This window comes from Macrobrachium nipponense, chromosome 24 (assembly GCF_015104395.2).
Source record: "Macrobrachium nipponense isolate FS-2020 chromosome 24, ASM1510439v2, whole genome shotgun sequence".
NCBI classification, from domain to species: domain Eukaryota; kingdom Metazoa; phylum Arthropoda; class Malacostraca; order Decapoda; family Palaemonidae; genus Macrobrachium; species Macrobrachium nipponense.
In genome coordinates, this window is record NC_061091.1 from 5,600,206 (window position 1) to 5,620,785 (window position 20,580).

Consider the following 20,580-nt stretch of genomic DNA (forward strand, 5'->3'; position numbering starts at 1 on the left):
AGAATAGCTTTTACTAATTTTGTAACAGGTATTAATTTTTTTAAAAATAAGATTTAACTTTTATATTTCTTTGTCTATAATTTTTAAGAGCAGGAAAATAGGAGTGACTCTGTTTGGCATATAATGTATAGAAATATGGTAGAGGCTCTTTTTATTTTTTTATTTTTTACTACATAATTACCTGTGTGCAACTCACATTTAGACAGCCAGTTCTGTAGCTGTCGCGCACCTTCATTTAATCAGTAGTAAAGTATGTACGTATCGTGTTGTAATTTTTGTAATTGTAATCAAAGGCACAACTATTTGTATCAAACATTTTTTCATGTCCTACTTTTCCAGCTATTGATTTAGTCTGGTTTCAGGCATATGATAAGTAAAAAAGTTTACTTACAATGAGTTTATTTTGTGTTGCATTTGCCTATGACATTTACTTCAAAATGACTAAATCAAAAGTGCTTGATACCAGTAGGAAGGTGCCTTTGAATGTGGCGTGTCAGTTCTGTTATTTTCCGTATAAAGTATCTTGTATCTGTGGATGGTAGCCTCACTCTTTTGTTATTATTGTTACTCCAGACCAGAGCCTGAACCAGCGCCGGAGGAAGAAACGTTAGTATTGAGAAATTTTGTGGTATTTGCTTTATTGCATTCCTCATTTAATTTTTTGTATTCATTCTAGCTATATGCACCTATCATGCTCATTCTCAATTCAGATTTTTTGTTAATAGAACCTCATTTTTCATTGCCCTTTTCATTTTGTAATGCTTTTTTTAGTCATTTTTCTTTTTCTGTAGGTGTATGTTACTATATTTGGTATTTTAGAATCACTACACGTACATTTATTCAATGATTCAGTAAAGATGTGAAAAAGAAGTTTGATTTGAGGAGGTTGCCTTGCAGTATTATCTACAGCTTACCCATTTCATGGCATAAGTCAACGCCATAAGTCAGCATATTCTTTTCACTCTTTCTATATTGCAGAATTTTTGTTTCATTTTTAGCTTTTTTTTTGTCACTGGTTTCATTTTATTGGCATACGAACAACATCCATATTTTCAAAGACTTATTTTTTTTGCTTTGTACTTTCAAACACTTGTTCAGTATCTTTTACTTTTTAACATTTCCCCTTAGCTCATTACCTGTAGCATAATATTCACGCTTATATGCTTTCGTCTAGTCATTTTTACTTGCTTTCTTGACTTTCATTTTCTGTAATTCATTGTATTTTAAATTACCAATCATTGCTCCAAGGTATTGTTTCCCACATCATCAAATTCTGGTAGGACATGGTTGTATGAATATCAGTTTATGCTGTAAATGCATTTCTGCTTCCATGCTTATGTAAATGCAAGTTGTAGGACTTTGCCTTTCTTTCATTAGTCTCCAACTTTGCTCTAATGCATGTTGTTGTGCTACAGTGGAATGTATGTAAGTTAACACTGCACATTTTAGTTGGGCAAGCCTTTTGATACAGTATTAAAATGATGTCATTCTGGTTTTTCTTGGTATTTACCCCAATCAGTTAGCACCAGAAGATTATCCTATTGTTAAGATCAAAAGTTTGTTAGCTATGCAAAATACAAATTGATAAAAAACAAATTTTATTTTAAAACTACTGTGAATATGGTGTTTATGAAAAGCAGAAGCTTATTCTTGTTGGTACTAATATTAGATTATCCTGACATACAAATTATATTCTTGAATTTTTAAAAATAAAATTCTGTACCTTACACACTAAACAGTTGGATAGAATTTGGTTTGCTTGCCCAACTCTTCACTGTTAAACTCGGTAATTTGTGTCTGTTTATATCCTTTTTAATCCTATATTTATTTGTCTGTGCTCTTATCATCTTCTCTCTTTCAAATTAAACATTTGTTCCTGCAGAAGAACCTTTGTGCCTAGTGTTTGTAGCTGGAGTCGTAGCTGTGCTAATAGGCAGCAGCATGAAGTCCGAAAGCATAAGTTTGATAATGAGGTTTATCTACTCACATGACTATATTAGTTTGAATATTGTCTTCATTAAGGTTGCACTTCATTTCAGTGAAATTTCTGTCATGGTGCAATTATATGTTTGTCTAATTTTATTGCAAAATGTATAGTCCTTTTTTAATTTGAACCTGAAAAATATTAACTCTCAAGAATTTTGAATTTCAATATATACTAATTGTTGGACAAATAATACGGCATACTTGAATTATTTGTAGAGATCTTCATTTGGCTTTACGTATTTCAAAAGTTATGCATGAATACAACAAAAAGGCTGTTGTTTCTGTATACTTTTTATTTTGAAATCCTTAAAATTCTTATTGAATAAAGGAACTTAAGCGTACATATTACCGACAAGGTTCTTGGTATTAAAGTAAATATTGACCAATGCAGGGTTGGTGAGAAGAAAGAGGTTGAAAGTGCCCAAGCTGCTGCTATGGAAGAAGCTGAGGCAGAACCATCCGCAGCTGCGGCCGAACCACCTCCAGTTGCTCAGGTAAGGGAACACTATGACATAACTACGCACATTAACTGTAAATATTGCATGATAATACTACCTATTGTGTGCCTATCATGACCTAAAAATTTTAACAAAATTTCAAAAAAAAGTTTTCCCTGTGTAATTTTTTTTTAATGTTTTCACGCTGCATAATAGGAATCCCTGGGGACTTCTATTAAAACCTCACAACCTTCTTTGCATTCCACTAGTACACCTCTTATATCTGTCTCCTCTCATCACTCATCCAAAGTTTCAAATCCTTCTACAGCTTTGCCATCTAACGCACCAATGAAGGGGCATAAATCATCACCTTCCAAATCTAAAGAGCACATGACATCGTCTCATCCTGCTTCACTGCCATATCCCTCTGGTTGTCCACCTATCCCGGAGCATAGTGTTGTCGCTTCTTTTCAAAGTGCAGAGGACACTGTGAGGTCTGCATCTGTTGCTGGACAAGTGCGGAAAAGTCAAACGCTGCCTTCAATGGCAACTGACTCGGCCAAAAAGGGCTCTCACACTTCTTCAGTTTCTCATTCCATCAGTTATCCTGTCCCATCTAGGCATACAAAAGGTGAAGAATCATCCACCTCTGACAATGACAAGAAACTGTCCAGGGCTTCTCTTTCATCAACACATTCATCGTCATCTTTGGAATCTCCAGTGGTAGGAATCTCAACCTCAGCACCACCATCATCATCATCATCAGCTCATGAAGTGGCTTCTTCGAAAACATCCTCACCAGCCCCTCATAAACCCATTTCATCATCATTTACTTCATCCAGTTATGTAGATCTGAGATCAGACTCATCAGCGTTGATTTCTTCTAGTGCTTCTCATGCAGAGTCACCACTCAGTAGTTCCCCAGGATTAAAAGTTATGCCATCCAGTTCCTCTATGATTTTTTCTTCTACTTCAGAGGTAAATGTAACAGAATACCCTTCACCATCCATACCACATTCCCATTCTTCACCTGTAGTTACAAAAATAATATCACCAGAGCACTTAGCCATTTCATCATCAAAATCTACCACCCCAGTTACTACGATTACCATTCAATCATCAATTTCTTCACAGTCACTTCAGCCTAGTAGTCATTATGCTGGACGATCCGTCAGTGGTCATTATTCACTTACTCGCAGCCAGACTGATCCCTCTTCAATTTCACTGTTGTCATTTAGTGATCATTCAACCCCTTCAACAGTTTTAATATCTGACCATCTGATGACTGCAGATGATCCAACTGAAAGTGATATTCACCCATTTGAGGCAATGGCTACGCATCATCTTATCGCTTCCCAGTCAATGGAGTCGCACTTAACCACTTCAGAATTGACTTCATCAGATTCATTTTTTATGGGTTCTCCCACAATGTCTCGTTCTCAAAGCTCTCTTTTGGATTCACATCTCTTTACTTCACCCTCTGCTCCAAAAGATACCAGTCTTTTAAATCCTGGTCTGATTGATGCTTCACAACTCACACCTTCACCTCCAACTCCTACACAACCTCATCCTCCTGACATTCCACCTCAACCTCCAACTCCTGAGCCACAAGTCTCAAATCCTCCTAGTACCCCACAGAAGAGAATTCTCCAAAAAGTTTTGTGCTTTATGGTAAGATTTTTATTTCCTCCATTGACTTGTAAATGCTAAGAACATTTATGAGCTAAAGAAATTTTTCTACCTGGCCTTTGGCGATAAAAGTACTTTTTACACCTTGAAGTACCTCAAGGACTCCGGACAAGCAGAATAATGTATTTAAAGTAATACTGATAGACTTATGGGGCAATGTGTCATGCGGAAATTACCAGACATGATGTTACATTTACAAAATCCCAGTACATCTTGTTATTGTTAAAAAGCTCTTGAGGTTAATGAGGACATTTTCTCTATACAGAAAAAACTGTAAAATTTCTGATTAGAATAGTTTCGTTCATGCACTGAAATTTCATTAATTAAAAAATACTAGGGGATTAATCATCATTAACTTTGCAGGTTGACTTAAGTGGTTACAACAAGCGTATTGTCAGCCTGCTTGCAAGAAACTTCTACAATCTGAAATATGCTGCCCTGGTGTTGGCCTTCTGTATCAACTTCATCTTGCTCTTCTTTAAGGTAATCTATTATTTTACCCATGTTTAGGCTATATATGCATATCAGCATTGTTCTTTTAAGCAAACACTTGTACTTTATTTTGTATTTATTACATTTATTTCCCAAAATTACATTACTTCTTTTTTTTACTTGGCATTCAAAGGCTTCAAAGGTAAGTCATGGAAACTACAGTTCAATTCTTATGTTAGCAGTAATATTTCACTTGGTGTATTGCTAGTAAATTTTCTCATGCATCTATGTATGTATATGAATAATAGATCCAAAAGAATATGGTACCATAGTACAATTAAAATAATATTGTTCCCATCCATAATCTTTCATAGACTACGTACTGTGTATTTCTTCGATGCTAAAAACTCTGGAAACGGTTTGTATGAATATTGCTTTTAATTTATTTTGTCCTCACTTAGGCTAGTGCTATTGAGTCTGATGAGGAAGAAGAGGAGGAAACGGCAAGTAGTCCATTTGATTTTGGCTCCGGAGATCTCTTGGGTTCTGGTGATGATGCTGTCTTAGGAGATGATGCAGCTGAGGATCTTGGGTCTGGCAATTTCACTCTGGAAGATGATGGTGAAGAAGAGGAGGAGGAAGAGGAAGAGGTATGAACACTAAACTTTTGCTGGGTATATTGGGTATTAGGAGTTACAAAACATTTTTATGGTTCCCAGTATTGTACCTGACATAGATAATACCAAGTTAACTGTTAAAGATTAAATAAATGAGTGAACATTTATAATTTTTGAAATCAAGAATCTTAAATGTTTCTTATTTAGACTTTACAAAATTACTTGTAGGTTTAACAAATATTTTTAAGTAGTGTCCTGGATACTATACCAAACTCAGGAAATAAGTTATAATAAAAATAACTCAATCTTCCAAAATTAAAACTATATTCAAAATATTTACTTAAATAAATACTTAAAATGATTAAAAGCTGTGTAAATTAGGGACAAATTTAAAGTGGAGCCACTGTTTGTAAATTTCTGCCAGACATACAAGTGTTAAGGATTTAGAAATATGTACTATTATGTATTTTTACGTCTTTTTACCCACTTTCAAAATAACTGCTTTTTCATATATTAAAAGTAAATGGTCATCACAGTAAGTGCGGGAAAATTATACTTACAATATTAAAGGACTGGAATTATGATTCACTTCTCTTATGTTGCTATTAGTTAATTTAAACATATTTTGAAATTCTTTACCAGATTTACTTATGTATTTAATATTTTTAAACAACTCTGGTAACAAATCAGATTAACACCCAAAGAAAACTTTGTCAGCCAAATGAGTGATTTTCAAAAGCTGCTCGATTACCAGTTAGAGGTTATATGTAAATTTTGTCAACCCCTAAGGAATTGTCGGTTTGTAAATGTGACATACCCCTTAACAGCATTTGTCCACAGTTGCACTACTTCTTGCCTTGAATTTTCATATACTTCTTTATCTCCTACCACCTAGCTGTTCTACATCATTAACTATTTTCCTGCTCCAGTTTTCACTTTTAAATTAATAATAAAAAAACTTTGGGGAAAGATATAGGAGTCTAAAAATGTGACTTTGGAGTTCTTGCTAAACCAACTTGTGAAATAATAAATTGTACTTCAATACTCATAGAAATAAATCTTTTATTTTTCCACAGACAGAGGAATGGATTCACATGGATGATCGCTACTTCTACCTGGTGCACATCTTGCGAATCTTTTCTGTCACTCATTCCATCGTAGCCTCATGCATGTTGTTGGCCTATTACAACCTCAAGGTAATCATAAATAGTAGAGTAACTTGGACTTAATATACAGTAGTGTAGGGATAGTATACCTACCATTTTGCTCTAATTCACAGTACCTTAACTGTATACTGTTGATTCTTTTGTCATACATTATATAGTACTATAGCTTACATCATGTGCTGAACATTTCACAAATAGACCACTTCAATGTAGTATATCATTCAGTATATTTTGTCAAGTTGGAATGGCTTCCTTTGGTATATGAAATAAGTCTTTGTTGTATTCTTCATTTTTGTCAAATTAGAGCAGCCTGATATTATATTTGAGACTAATTCTGTATCAGAATTTGGATGTCATTCCCTAGCAACTCAGCCATGTAGTTTTTCAGTCATTTTTTCCCATTTAAATATTTTTCTAAGAAGTGTTCAGAAATCATAGATCTATTGTTGTTTTGGCAATGATTGCTTGCAATAGTTTTGTGAAATTTCATTTCTTTCAATATTCTGCTTTGGATTTGTGTCCATTTAAGTTTTTGTCTCTCCACATCCTTTCTAATTTGCACATTTTTCCTAGATTCCTCTTGTAATCTTCAAACGTGAGAAGGAAGTTGCCCGTCGTCTGGAGTTCGATGGTGTGTATGTTGCTGAACAACCTGAAGATGATGACATCAAAGCACACTGGGACAAACTTGTCATTTCTGCTAAGTAAGTTTTTATGTATTTGGCCCTTGTTGTCTGTGCTATTTATTTTTAGCCCATAATTTCCATGGATTCTTTTATCAAAATATATAAGTACATAGTACTTTTAACTGATCAAAATATACAAGCATGTAGTGCCTTTAAATGTCATCTGCCTTTTTTCTTTATAACCTTGCTTTTAGATCATAAGCTTTACAGGAAGGTTTCCTGTGAGCAAATTCTAGTCTCAGTATCATGTTTACAAATTTAGTTTATAAAGCCAATACAGGCAGTCCCCGGCTTATGACGTTCTGAGGTTACAATGCTTCCCAATTATATTTATCAGAAATTATTTCCAGGTTTACAACGCCAATCTGACAAGAGGAAATATGACTCCAAAAATGCAAAATAATACATTTTTGAAGTTTTTTTTTTATGAAAAATGCAGTTTACATAGTATTTAATACACTCAAATCACTAAAAGTAAGGTTTCCTTAGGATTTTTGACGATTTTCCAGCTGACAACGCATCTTGAGAACAGAACTCCCGTCGTAAGCCTGTAATTGAAAATGCCATAAAATGAATTTTTATACAAAAACGTAACCAAATGGGTAAAACAAATATAGGTAAAAAGATACAAAACTGAGAATGCACACACATAAAATTTTTTTGTACACGATGAAAATAATTTTGATCTGTATTTTGCAGGAGCTTCCCCAACAACTACTGGGACAAGTTTGTTAAGAAGAAGGTCAGGGAAAAGTACAGTGAAACATATGACTTTGATGCCATCTCAAATCTGTTAGGAATGGAGACAACGATGTCCTTCAAACACGAGGAAGCATCCACTGGCATCGTAGGATAGTGAGTAATATTCAGTTTTATACAAAGATATCACCTTCTGCCTACAGTGTGCCACACGTTGTGCACTGCGGTTAGTACTTCTCAATCTTTGCAGCAGCTCTTCCCATGTAGCTGTATTGTTTAACTTGTTTCTTCCAACTAATTCACACAAAAAGTATGTCTTATTGCATATGAATGCACATAATCTTTTTTACATACGTACTCGTGCTGTGCATATATTAGTGTAGGTTTCAGGACGGATTATTCTAGTAAAATGACATTTTTGAATATAGCATGTTCCCCTAATGTGTCAGATAATAAGCATATGGCAGTTACATAAAATATCATTCTTTTAACAGAAAGCTCTTTAAACAGATGATACTCTAATAACACAATTGGTAGGACTGTTGATATCTAGTCATAATAGTAAAATATTTCTCAATGATTTGAACAAAATACTTGAAAAACCTGCATAAAACATGGAGTGTTCTTGGTTTTATTTTTACTTGTTTTAATTGATTCTACTTTGCATGTTAAAAAAATCCTGAAACTATACTCTGTTTTTTTCCATCTGGCCACCAGCCTGTGTTGTTTGCGTATGGTAACGCTGCGTCCGGGCTTTAGATAGTTACGCTATGTGTAAGTTTTAGGTAAATAAAAGGATATCTGGGTGTATATTTGCAACTGAAAAGTGTTTTAATAATTTATTGTGTGCGAATTACACCGTTAATATTCGAAATAGGATATTGCTATTATTGTTGAATGTAAGCTGAATGTAACTATCAAAAGCCGGGGACACAGTGTTACCATACGCAAACACCACAGGCGGGTGGACAGATGGAGAAAAACAGAGTAAAGTTAATATACGGAGCATAAAAAAAATACGATCATAAAAATATATTTCATAGTGATGCAGTATTAAGTATCGTGATTTAATAATGTATTAAATAGTTCTCTATATCATTTTCACCCATGTTCACTCCCCTGCATCAAAATCATGTACGGCTATTTACATTTTCCAAACAATAAAGCATTTTTATTATTATTATTATTATTATTATTTTACATCCACTTGAATGCCTATCTTTGCAGTTTAACAAGCGTTGACTGGCGGTATCAGCTGTGGAAGGCTGGTGTTACAATTACTGACAATGTGAGTACTACCGTCTTGAACAATTCTTTGCAATTCAATTCTTAATACACAACATAAATATTTGCAGATTTTCAGTTCACTGGTGTAGCTACATATTACTGTGGATATCTATTATAGTACAACATAAAAATTATATCACTTGGCTCTCATATCAATATTTTCTTAGCCCAAAACAGTTTATCTTTTATAGATGTAAGTCACTGGGACAAAATTCTGGAAACTATAATATTATGACCGCTGCTAAGTCACTGATCCAGTTTGATAATACTTTACAAAAACAGGATTTACTATGAATTGATAAAGTTTTTTTTCACAGATACGTAGTTGCAATTAATATTCATTCCAAGTATACTCTACCTGATCACTTAAGCATTCAGCTGAAATTTTAAATGTTCAGATAAGGATTTAAGTACTCCTAAACCAAATTAGGAAATAGAACATTTTGTTTTTAATTTAACTTGAATAGGTATACTTCCTTCAATAAATTAGGTATAGTATTTTTACTTAACCAAATAAAATGGTCATGTTTATATTTCTATATGCCTTTATAAGTACTACATCTAATTTTTTTTCCATTGAAAGACTGAATTTTGCCGTTGAAAATAAAATCGTCAGCATTTCTCATAAAGGCAATACAAAGATCAGAGGTTCATTTGATCCCTAAACAAAATGAACACGTTCCAGAGTCTACTATTTGTTTATAAACAATTTTCTAAGCTAAATTAATTTCCTGTCATGATGAATTTTGAGTGTCCCATACAAATTATGTCAGTAGTTAACAATGGTGAAAACGAATTAAAACAAAGTTTCATGAACACACAATTACATGCAATGTTATAGTATTTGTTTAATACTTTTGCAGCAATTCCTGTACAACTTGTGGTACCTGACGTTCTCTCTGTTGGGCAACATCAACTATTTCTTCTTCGCTGCTCACCTTTTGGATGTTGCTGTTTCTATCCCTTCATTGAAAACGATCTTGCAGTCAGTAACTCACAATGGAAAACAGGTAACTTGAGGACAGTGTATATTATCACCTTTTCAAGATTAATAAAATACCAGTAAAGGCAGTCCCCAGCTTACGACATTCTGAGGTTACGATGCTTTTCAATTATATTCATCCAAAATTATTTCCAGGTTTACAGCACATATTCCATTGTTATGCTGCTCATGACGCCAATCTGACGGAAGAAATGTGACACCAAAATTACAAAATAATCAATATTTGAAGGTATTCTTGATGAAAAATGCAATAAAAATGCGGGTAATGGGTGATTTACGGCGCCATAATGCCTCATTTCAGTTATCGGCAACATAAGGTGCTGATAATAAGATTATGGCGCAATAACATGCCTCATTTCACTTATCCGCAACATAAGGTGCTGATAATAAGATTATGGCGCCATAACATACCTAAAGGAGGTTCCATTAACCGGTTATCGGTGCCATAAATCGCAGAGTTTCAGTTAATAACGGTTTTCTCTTATCAGCACCCTGCTGAGAACCAATAACTGGGGACTGCCTGTACGTACATAGGCTTGAAATAACATTATCACTGCTAAAGGGGTGTATGTATGTCCGTGTGTGTTAGCACTAGGGAGAGAAAGAGATTTTTGACTAGTCCTCAACAATTTTACAGTGCTATAAGTTTGTTTGTATGCTTGTGTTCAGCTATCTACTTGTTTTGATATTGTAATAGAAAATCTTGAGGGGATTGGAACAACACTTTATATATATATTATATATCTATATACTATATATAATATATCTATATATATAATATATCTCATATATCTATATACTCTATATAAAGTCACAATAAAAGAGCCTGAAGATACCAAAAAACTAGCAGATGCTCTGAAAAGAAACTCAGTGCTCAACTTCACCACAGAGCACAGCCAGCAGAAGACTTTGCCATTTCTTGATGTCCTGGTAAAACAACAAGAAGGACAGTTTAAGACGACCGTTTATACGAAAGCAACGAACGCTGGGCGTTGCTTGAACGCACGCGGGGAGTGCCCGGACGCATATAAAAGTTCGTCGTGAGTGCGTATGTCAACAGAACCTTCACACACAGCTCATCATGGAAAGATATACATAACGAACTCGACCGAATTCGCCAACTGCTGACAAACAACGGGTATGCAGATCAAATTATCGAAGCAGCAATAAAAAAGAAAATGGACGAATTTTACCAACCCAACACCATGGCGAAAAACGAGGAAAACTTGATTATTTACCATCGTGTACATTATGGGTCTGCATACAAGGAGGATTGCTGCACACTACGCGGGATAATAAACAGAGGCGTAACCCCAAAGCCCCTTACCATAAAATAAGCCTCAGGATATATAGTAAGCCCAACCTTGTAGCAGCCTTAATAATGAAGAACAGCACCGCTCCGGGGGGACCGAAGGAGATGTGCACGAATGTAGTTTACAAATTTACTTGTCCAGAGGAGGTGTGTAAACCTCACAGCCAAAACTACATCGGGCACACTACAACGACCCTTCGGAGACGTCTGCTGGCTCATAGAAATCAAGGGGCCATCCATCAACATTACATAGATGTTCACGACAGGAAGCCATCTCTACAAGAGCTCATAGAAGGCACCCAGGTCGTACACAGAGAAGACAACTACGGTCGCCTCTTAATAACGGAAGCAGTGAGCATCGCTATTCAGAAGCCGACCTTGAACGTCCAACAAGAATCGGACCATATACTCCCCTCCAGCAGAAGGAATACCCAAGCCAACAGGGACCAGACAGCGCGCCCCAATCCACCGAGAACATCGCGCCCCTTGGAAGGCATGAGAAGACCCAGCGTCAGTGAAAGTCAAGTAACATCCTTACTCAGGTCGCTGAGACCCCGCCCAACACGAATCAGCAACCGTTAACCAACGTAGACCATTTTGGACATACACACACACACACACACACACACACACACTCAAATTTAAATCACACACATTTATGTATAAACAGAAATTATCTCTTGTACCTTTATGCATGCTATAAAATATATACATATATTTGTACTCCCGTATTTAGATTTCTATATTCATTTTCATTCCTGTATGTAAATTTTGTAATTTTTATCTAAAACCAACATGTAACATATAAATTTTAAACATACATTTAAGGAAACTCTAGACATGGCATTGTATTTTGAATATTTATTTAACCACTGTTTAAACTTTCACTCTTATTGTCGCAGTACATATGTCCTTATATTCTTTGTAACTAAAACAACGCCCTTAAGCTGTTAATCCCTAGACTAACCAGTACCCATACCTCGAGGTCATACCTCCCACACGATGAGATAAATAGGCCGAAAGGTCAGATTGTAAGTCAGTAGTCGCTTGATAATGCCATAAGGCGAAACAGCTGTCGTGACAAAATTCAATAAATGGAAGAAGGAAGTCTGCGTATATTTCACCAGAAATTGACGAACGAGAATCGGAAAAAACTTCGTCGGTATGAAGATACCTGCAAGAAACTTATTGATGCCACTAAAGCAATTGCTTTTAACGAAAATTGTATTAGAGAAAAACTATGCCCTAAAAGTATATATATATATATATATATATATATATATATATATATATATATATATATATATATATATATATATATATACGTATATTAAAAGCAACATCACCAGTTGGAAATTATATCTACACTTGTAAAAGTCAGTGAGTCCTTATGATTCATGGTTGTTAAGCACAAGAGCCTTAAGTGATGAAAAAAAAATGACTGAAATTCATGAGATGCACATAAATACGTACATAATAAGAAAACACTAAATATGCTACGGCTAGGATTTTAGTTTTTCATAAAACTAGAAGGAAATTTTTGCCCAGCCTGGAACCCATGATCCATAAGAACGCACGTAAAGTGTGTCTGTCTAGCCAGCAGATGGTCGCTTCCTTTTCAAGTGGGAATAGTTTCTAGGATTTGTGGAGGAATAAAACTGTAAATTAATGTAAATAGGGGTTTGTTGTGAAACAAATGACCTACAGTGACAGGAAGAAGCTCATTTATTTATCTTCCTTTTCAGCTGATTTTGACGTGTATGCTGCTGACAATTACTGTATACTTGTATACCGTCATTGCATTCAACTTCTTTAGGAAGTTCTACGTCTCTGAAGAGGATGAAGTGGTCGACCAAAAGTGTCACGATATGCTTACAGTAAGAATTTTTCCCTGTACTCCAAGACAGTTTTTAATACTAAAATGATAATATACTAATACTACTATTTCACCAATAAAAACACTTTCTTATCCTTTTTTGGCACCATGTTAGGCTTAGGGTTGTTTCATGGAATTTAGTTTAGTTTAATTATTATATATTAATTATAATTTCATAATTACATTTTTAATTCACATCTTAAAAATTATATAGTAATACTGTAATAATGACGGTACAAAATGTATGTCTCAAGCCTCAAATTGTTCTCGAAATAACTGACTAACAAATTAGATAGTGAAACAATATGACAACACATAAGGGCACCAAAATTATTACACTTAAGTATCAGTACTTGAAGTTTTTACATATAACATGATCAGCGTTTAAACCTACCTCATTACATTGAAAAATTTCATTGGATATCAAAATTTGTTTACTGCTGTTCCATTATTATTTAATAAAATATTTTGCTTTAAAACATTGCTTAATCAAAATTTTTTAACAGCTTTTCATTCTCTGGTCATCATAATTTTATTATTGTTCTTAAGCCTTCCCATGTGCCATTCCCAATTAAATTTAAATATTCAAGTAGTACAGTATTATTATAGTAATCATATTGGAATCTCCTAATACTATACTGTACTATTTACACCTTGTATCCAAGTCTGGCAGCCAGCTTCCAGTCATAAAATTTTACCTCTTCCAGTGCTTCACGTTCCATCTGTATAAAGGTGTCAGAGCAGGTGGTGGTATTGGTGATGAAATTGAAGCTCCCGATGGTGATGAATATGAACTTTACCGTATCATCTTTGACATCACTTTCTTCTTCTTCATCATTGTCATTTTGCTGGCTATCATTCAGGGTGAGTATTCCATTTTTCCATAAACTTATTATAGAATTCACCGTTCGATTATGACTACGTGCTACAGTTCAGATAACAGAAATTATTGGGATTAAAATGCAAGATAAGTACTTCTAGTCCAAGTTAATTACCAATTTACTCGTCATGTTGGCCATCCGAAAATTTTACTTCGGTTGTCTGGATAAACTGTTTCTAATGATAATACTGTTTCTCACAGTATAAAAATATCTGGTATTAATATTTTGTAACAAACATGAAAAAAAAGTACTACTGTGTATTACTATTTACTGAACAACAAAGTATGTATTGTACCATTGAAAGAGTTCTCATTAGTGTTTAGAAGATTTTATGGCAAATAAGTATTGCATAAAACATTTCAATGAAAGCAATAAATATATATGGAGTTGTAGTTTAGTTTGTAAACTTAAGATTCAGTATCATAACTACGTAAATTGTGGATAAAGTAACGGCTTTAAGATAAACTTGACACATTTATATAGGGAAGAATAATAGTATTAAAATATTTCTGTTCTGCAACTTCCATTCAGGTTTGATTATTGATGCCTTTGGTGAACTGAGAGACCAGCTTGAGTCTGTTAAGGAGAACCTGGAGAGCAACTGCTTCATCTGCGGCATAGGCAGCGATTACTTTGACGCGGTGCCGCATGGCTTCGATATGCACGTTCTGAAAGAGCACAATTTAGCTAACTACATGTAAGTCAAACAAAATGTGCCATAAGCATGTGACAGTACTGTTAAAAGTTTGGTCATTTTAGTTATACAATTAATTTGAATTCAATTCTTCACCACCACACTGTAACAACAGTTATTATAGAACATTGCGCCAAAGTCAATCAATTAAATCATTTTTAATGCTTATTAACAAAAGATGAATTACACTTACCTAATAAATTTGTCATATTTCTTAACAGGTTCTTCTTGATGCATCTTATCAACAAGGATGAAACTGAGTACACAGGTCAAGAGACATATGTGTGGAATATGTACCAGCAGAGGTGTTGGGACTTCTTCCCAGTTGGTGACTGCTTCAGGAAACAATATGAAGAGGAGCTCTCAAGTGGAGGCAGCTCTAGCTGAAATGCCACAGGCTAATTAAAGTGTCTCCCCAGATGAATATCATAACTTTGAAATTCTGTTAGATGATTAAACAGAGCTACCATGCTTAATCAAAATTAAAATGATTTTACTTTGGATACATTACTTGTCCTCTCATTCATAAATAACGTTTGCTTTTCTTACAAGTTAAATATCAAACATATGTCAAACTTATGCTATGAAGCATTCAACTTACTGCACAGTAAATCATAATTTTAACAATGATTTCTTGCATATGTTATTTTATAGCTTCATTTTTTAATTTTTTCACCTGATGCCTAAATTCATGAGATAACATATTAAAAGCACAGAGTAAATCAAATAAATAAATAGGATTTCCTGGGGAACTGACATCTCGAGTGAATATCCACTGTCCAGCCATATTGTTGATTAATTGTAGTGTTTTACTAAACAAAATTGTTAATACAATTTGTTTAAAATTTTATGAAATTTACCTTATAAAAGATAAATAAATACTATAATTTTGTATATATTTCTTGAAAAAATGGTGCCATGCTTGTGATAGCGTCTTGCCTGCACGAGAATTTTTGTCTCGTGTAAGTAGGTCAAATTACAGTTAGAATTGCTTGTAATGAGAGTTTATGTATAAAGACAACTAACTCCTTAAGTGTTCAGAGGTACACTCTAGTTGAATATGTACTGTTTGGCAACTTCAAAACACATCAAATCATGCATAATGAAAAATTATGTTCTGTTTCCACTAAACCATTGAAAAGAAATGGTGTGTATGGTTTATGGGCACTGTAAAACTTTTAAATAATTACTAGAGACAGCCCCTAATTCCATATGTACATTGCAAGACCAATTTGACTTCTATCCACCTGTGTCACTGTAGCTTTCAAAAAAACATACTTATTACTTTGCTCTTGTATACTAACTCTCAAATAACAGTCCTAGTTTAGTGAGAAACCTATGGATTGTCTCACTCTGCTTCTCATTAACATCAATAGCCATCCCCAGCCAACAACCCAAATGGCAACAGACAGATGCACTAAAGAAATGAAGGACTTGTAAGTGTGGATATTTTATGCCTTGTGGGATTTCTTTGACCTTGGAAGAATTGTAAATTTAATATCTTTTATAGATTGTTTAGATTAACACACAGTTACCTTTGATACAGACGTCCCCCACCGTCTGTATCAAAGTACAGTAGTTTTATCTACTTAGCCCACAACCACCATTCCTTCAGTTCTTACTTCACAAATTACAATGTTTGTATGAGGCCTTAACTTATAAAATATATTGGCTGGTCAAAACTCATTAACTCTTTTGAAACTCATATTAATAAAAAAGTAATTTTCTACTGTTTGCATTGCAACTTGAATGCACCAATGATCTGTGTTACTTGTCTGGGGTTTGTGTTCTATCATGTCCATTTAGCTTTAAGGTAATTAAAATAGTGATAATTTTTTGAATGGTGTATATGTCTTACAAATCTTTGTTTTGTTACTTGTTGTTGTTATGCGAAACAGCATTTGAATAATAAACAAAAAAACTGTGTGAGAGGAGAGCAGTAAGAGCAAAGACAAAAAAACTGATGTCAGTGTGATAGTTAAGTTCGCCAGTTTGAAATGCAAGACCACTTGCAGTCATCGGTCACTACAAAGGTGGGAATGCATTCTGTCTACATAATCAGAAATGGAGTTACCAGACATTTTAAAAGGATTGGTTGTTGGTGCCAACCCACTGTAGATTTATTAAATAACCTTAAATTATTGTAACTGATCTGTAATATTTTCCATGCCTCTGGCCACAGCTCACTTGCCTCCTAATCATCCTATGCGATTACTGGCAATTGATAACTCTGATGTCAATTATCCTGTCCCTCTTCATAAAACACCTGTTAAAACTGTCTTGTATGGACCTTGCTGGTCTTTAGAGATTCACCTATTGGGTCTTTGAAGTATATTACATGTGGTTGCTGTTTCAGTACAGAATAATAATTCCCCAATGTGTGTGTGGAAATTATGTACCGTACTTTTGACGATGTACACAGTAATGCGTTATAGTTACAGTCCTTTATACCACCACTTTCTCTGCCATCTTACTGTCATCCCTGAGGCCATCGTTATGTAACTTCCTTTCTGCAGCTTCATACTGACCACTATGGAGGTCAGTGATTGCTATGCATTGTAGACATCGAATAAGCAACTGAATTTTTACATAGTTTACTCTTTAGTTAATAAATATCACAATCAATTTGTTACTTTCATTTACCTTCTAATACATCTTCCAAATTCTAATTAAAATGTCAAAATTTGTATTTTCAAGTCAATGCGCAATTTTTTATTTCTCTTTGAGCAGACATAAGAAATTTAGAATAATTTCAATACAGGCAGTTGGGGGCTCAGTTCCAGCAGCCCGCCATAAGCCAAGAAGCACCGTAACTTGGGACATCATAGAAAATCATAAGAAAAGCTTACCTACAATCCTTTGGGTGTCTGGAACAGTACCTGCATTTTGAAGAGCTGTGCATCCAAAACCCTCCAAATTTTGGCTTTAATTTGTAGCTGTATGTAGTATACACCTATTTCCTGTACATGAAATGTTTATCTGGAACGTAAATATTAAGATTAGTACAGCACGTAATATACACTGAATATGTGAAAAAGTATACTACATACAGTAAAATACATTTTGTTATACAGTGCAATAAATCAAATATACATAATATGCCAAAGAATGTATACAAATGAAAAAATGTGAAGAACTGCTTACCTTTCAGTGATTTTGAAAGACGTAGGGTAGGATGAGGGAGGGAGTACTGGTACAGATGTCACTAAATGTGTTTAGTAGTAAGGAATAATGATAAAAATCAGAATAAAGCACATTATAAATATCACAGTATTTTATAAAATGTATACTAACAATTTAGGGGGAAAAAATGAATTCCATACTTTAAGTGGTTTTGAAAGATGTAGGCTAGGATGAGGGAGTAGTCCAGGCCTTTGATGTGGAATCTGCAGGTGCTTGAGAATCTGGAATGATAAAAGATAAGAATGATACAATAAGTAGTACTCTAATGAATACAGTAAGTATTCTATAACGATAAAAGAAAACTTATGGTACGCATAAATAGAAAAAGTTAAGAATTCCTTATTTGATGGACACTGCAAAAGTAAATATATTATATATTATAGTAAAAACTATTCAGCATGAAAAGAAGGAAGAATTCCTTACCTGATGGAGATGGAGAGGATACAGGTTCAGGTTCTGGGGAATCTGGATTGGGCATCACTTCTGCAATAAAAATTATATACTGCATTACTGGTTTATGCAATACTATACAGTACATATGTGAATATGTATAACTTATAGTATGTAATTAGTTTTATAAAAATTTATAACAATTTATAAAACATTTCATATATAGCAGTAAATAAAAAAAGAGACTTCATCATCTGCTTCTTTCAAATCTCCCTATAAAAATTTTGGCAATCCATGACCCCTTTTCGAACCTTGGTGAGCTGTTCCGTGCTGGGTCCTCAAGCCTCAAAACATGCCATTTCTTTCTCAGAATGAGAAAAATCCTCTGACAAGCTCTAGCACTTAATACCCTGGGCTTTGGGACTGGTACATCACCCTTTTCCTCAATCATCTGCTTCTCCATATTACTAAGTATGCAGTGCATGATAACGCCTGAATATTATCATGATATACTAAATTCCTTATAACATTAATTCAAACATATTATTGCTCAATAACTGACAACAGAGCTGCAAAAGTATAAAAGGAAAGAGGAAGATATGAGTGGTGAATTCCACAAGGAAGAAGAGAAAACGATTGAAAGTACTACGTATTTGATTAAAATGTAGCAAGATTCATAGTGAATGTACTGGAAACAAAGTATTTTTAAGATATAGAACAAGTGCTGTCAAGGTAGATAGGTACCTGCCACTATACATTATGATGGTTAAGGGAAGGTAAGATTAAGCCAAATCGCTATATGTATTTTACTAGCCGACTTATGGTGCTCCACATCAGTTTAGGTAGGAGAATTAAAGTAATAATATCAAGGCTACATTTGTCAGAATTCCATTATAAATGATCAGGTTAAAACCATATTTCTCCAGTTTAAGAATAAAAAGATACAAATACAACTATTAACTCTTAACTGCTTGTTATAATGGTGTGGGATATGTGGTCTACAGATAAAATAATGGTCACAAATTCTTAACATGTGGGCTATAGTCTATACTTTAAACCACTACTGCATTTTGGACCTGCATATATAATTTCCCTATGTTTTACCAAATCTTATGAATGTTTCTTCCTTTTTTTCATAAGTGAGTATATTTACAGAAGGTGAACCCCCCATCATAATGTCCTACAACTGGGGAGGGGGGGAACACACTGGGAAAGAAGGGCTTTTCCGTGGGAGAGTAAAATACCAAAACATTAATCCCACTGATACTTATCATTGAGAGCAAGATAAATCAAAATAAAGTTTTCAAAACAAATATCACGCAAGAGGGTAATAAGGACCTGCTACAGTACCTAGGCTATACCTTGTACGGATAATGTTCATTTCCGGTCCAAACACCCCATTGGGTCCTGCTTACCGTAGGATAGAGTTGTAAGGTAAAATAGAGTCGACCGCTAAACATTATTGGAAAATTCTTAATAAGCAACCAAAATACTAGTATAGAAAACTGCAATTTCCAAAGAAATACCCAACGCACCACTATTGCTTAGATTAACCGTATTATACAAGACAAAATACATATAATTCGCCAGGGGCTAGTACTAAACACAGCAAAATACATTTGACCACCAGGGGGTAGTACTAAACACGGCAAAATACATTTCATCCCCCAGGGGTTAGTACTAAACAAGGCAAAACAGCTACCTATATTTGATACCAAGGGGCTAGTATTAAACATGGTGAAATATCCTAGTACATTTGACCTGCCCGGGGATGGTAGGTACTATAAACATGGCAACATACATTTGACCCCCCAGGGGATCGTGGTAAACAAGACTAAATGCAACTACCTAACCCCCAGGGGCTAGAACCAATCACAGCGAAATTAGCAATGTCCCTCACGTGGAATTGAAGCTCAGACAGGAAACGAACGTTTACTAATACCCTGGGGATACCTTAGGTTAGGTTGCAGTGCCTTTTATGCTTGTTTCGTTTATTATACTACCCCTGGGCTAGTGAGAGAGAGAGAGAGAGTTTAATTTTATAATTCTAGTACACATATACAAAAATGCATCTAGAACATTTAAAATCTGCTAAAAAAAAAAAAAAGAAATGCTTCCAAATCAGTGAAGTTTCTTATGAAAAGGAAAATATGAGAGATCATTTTACTGACTTACCTTATAGGGGGATATTTCCACCTTGGGAGTTGACTTGAACTATGACAGAAGAAAACAGATCTAAACC

The 20,580-nt window shown here is 34.5% G+C and overlaps 1 protein-coding gene and 1 long non-coding RNA gene across 28 annotated transcripts in view; one reads left to right on the top strand and one right to left on the bottom strand.

Annotated features, from left to right (window-relative positions):
* LOC135205294 (ryanodine receptor-like) overlaps positions 1-17,390 on the top strand; it is a 339,398-nt gene extending 322,008 nt beyond the window's left edge. For 16 of the 26 annotated variants that reach the window (XM_064235711.1, XM_064235691.1, XM_064235807.1 and 13 more), the window contains 14 exons: positions 574-606; positions 2,378-2,480; positions 2,640-4,094; positions 4,476-4,595; positions 5,006-5,194; positions 6,238-6,357; positions 6,901-7,031; positions 7,713-7,868; positions 8,940-9,000; positions 9,863-10,009; positions 13,060-13,191; positions 13,898-14,054; positions 14,603-14,768; positions 14,987-17,390. In XM_064235711.1, coding sequence (XP_064091781.1) covers positions 574-606; positions 2,378-2,480; positions 2,640-4,094; positions 4,476-4,595; positions 5,006-5,194; positions 6,238-6,357; positions 6,901-7,031; positions 7,713-7,868; positions 8,940-9,000; positions 9,863-10,009; positions 13,060-13,191; positions 13,898-14,054; positions 14,603-14,768; positions 14,987-15,152 — 3,136 coding nt within the window. In that variant the 3' untranslated portion in view covers positions 15,153-17,390. The remainder of the gene's footprint in view (positions 1-573; positions 607-2,377; positions 2,481-2,639; positions 4,095-4,475; positions 4,596-5,005; positions 5,195-6,237; positions 6,358-6,900; positions 7,032-7,712; positions 7,869-8,939; positions 9,001-9,862; positions 10,010-13,059; positions 13,192-13,897; positions 14,055-14,602; positions 14,769-14,986) is intronic. The other 10 variants (XM_064235835.1, XM_064235859.1, XM_064235845.1 and 7 more) reach the window with 3 other exon arrangements.
* A 221-nt stretch (positions 17,391-17,611) lies between these two features.
* Positions 17,612-20,580, bottom strand: LOC135205379 (uncharacterized). 2 transcript variants are annotated; one of them, XR_010312525.1, is made up of 5 exons: positions 20,514-20,580; positions 18,372-18,431; positions 18,089-18,169; positions 17,910-17,970; positions 17,612-17,744 (listed from the first exon to the last, which is right to left on the bottom strand). It is a non-coding gene; the product is annotated as an uncharacterized LOC135205379 (long non-coding RNA). The 2 variants fall into 2 exon arrangements; XR_010312524.1 differs by having other exon boundaries at positions 17,910-18,169.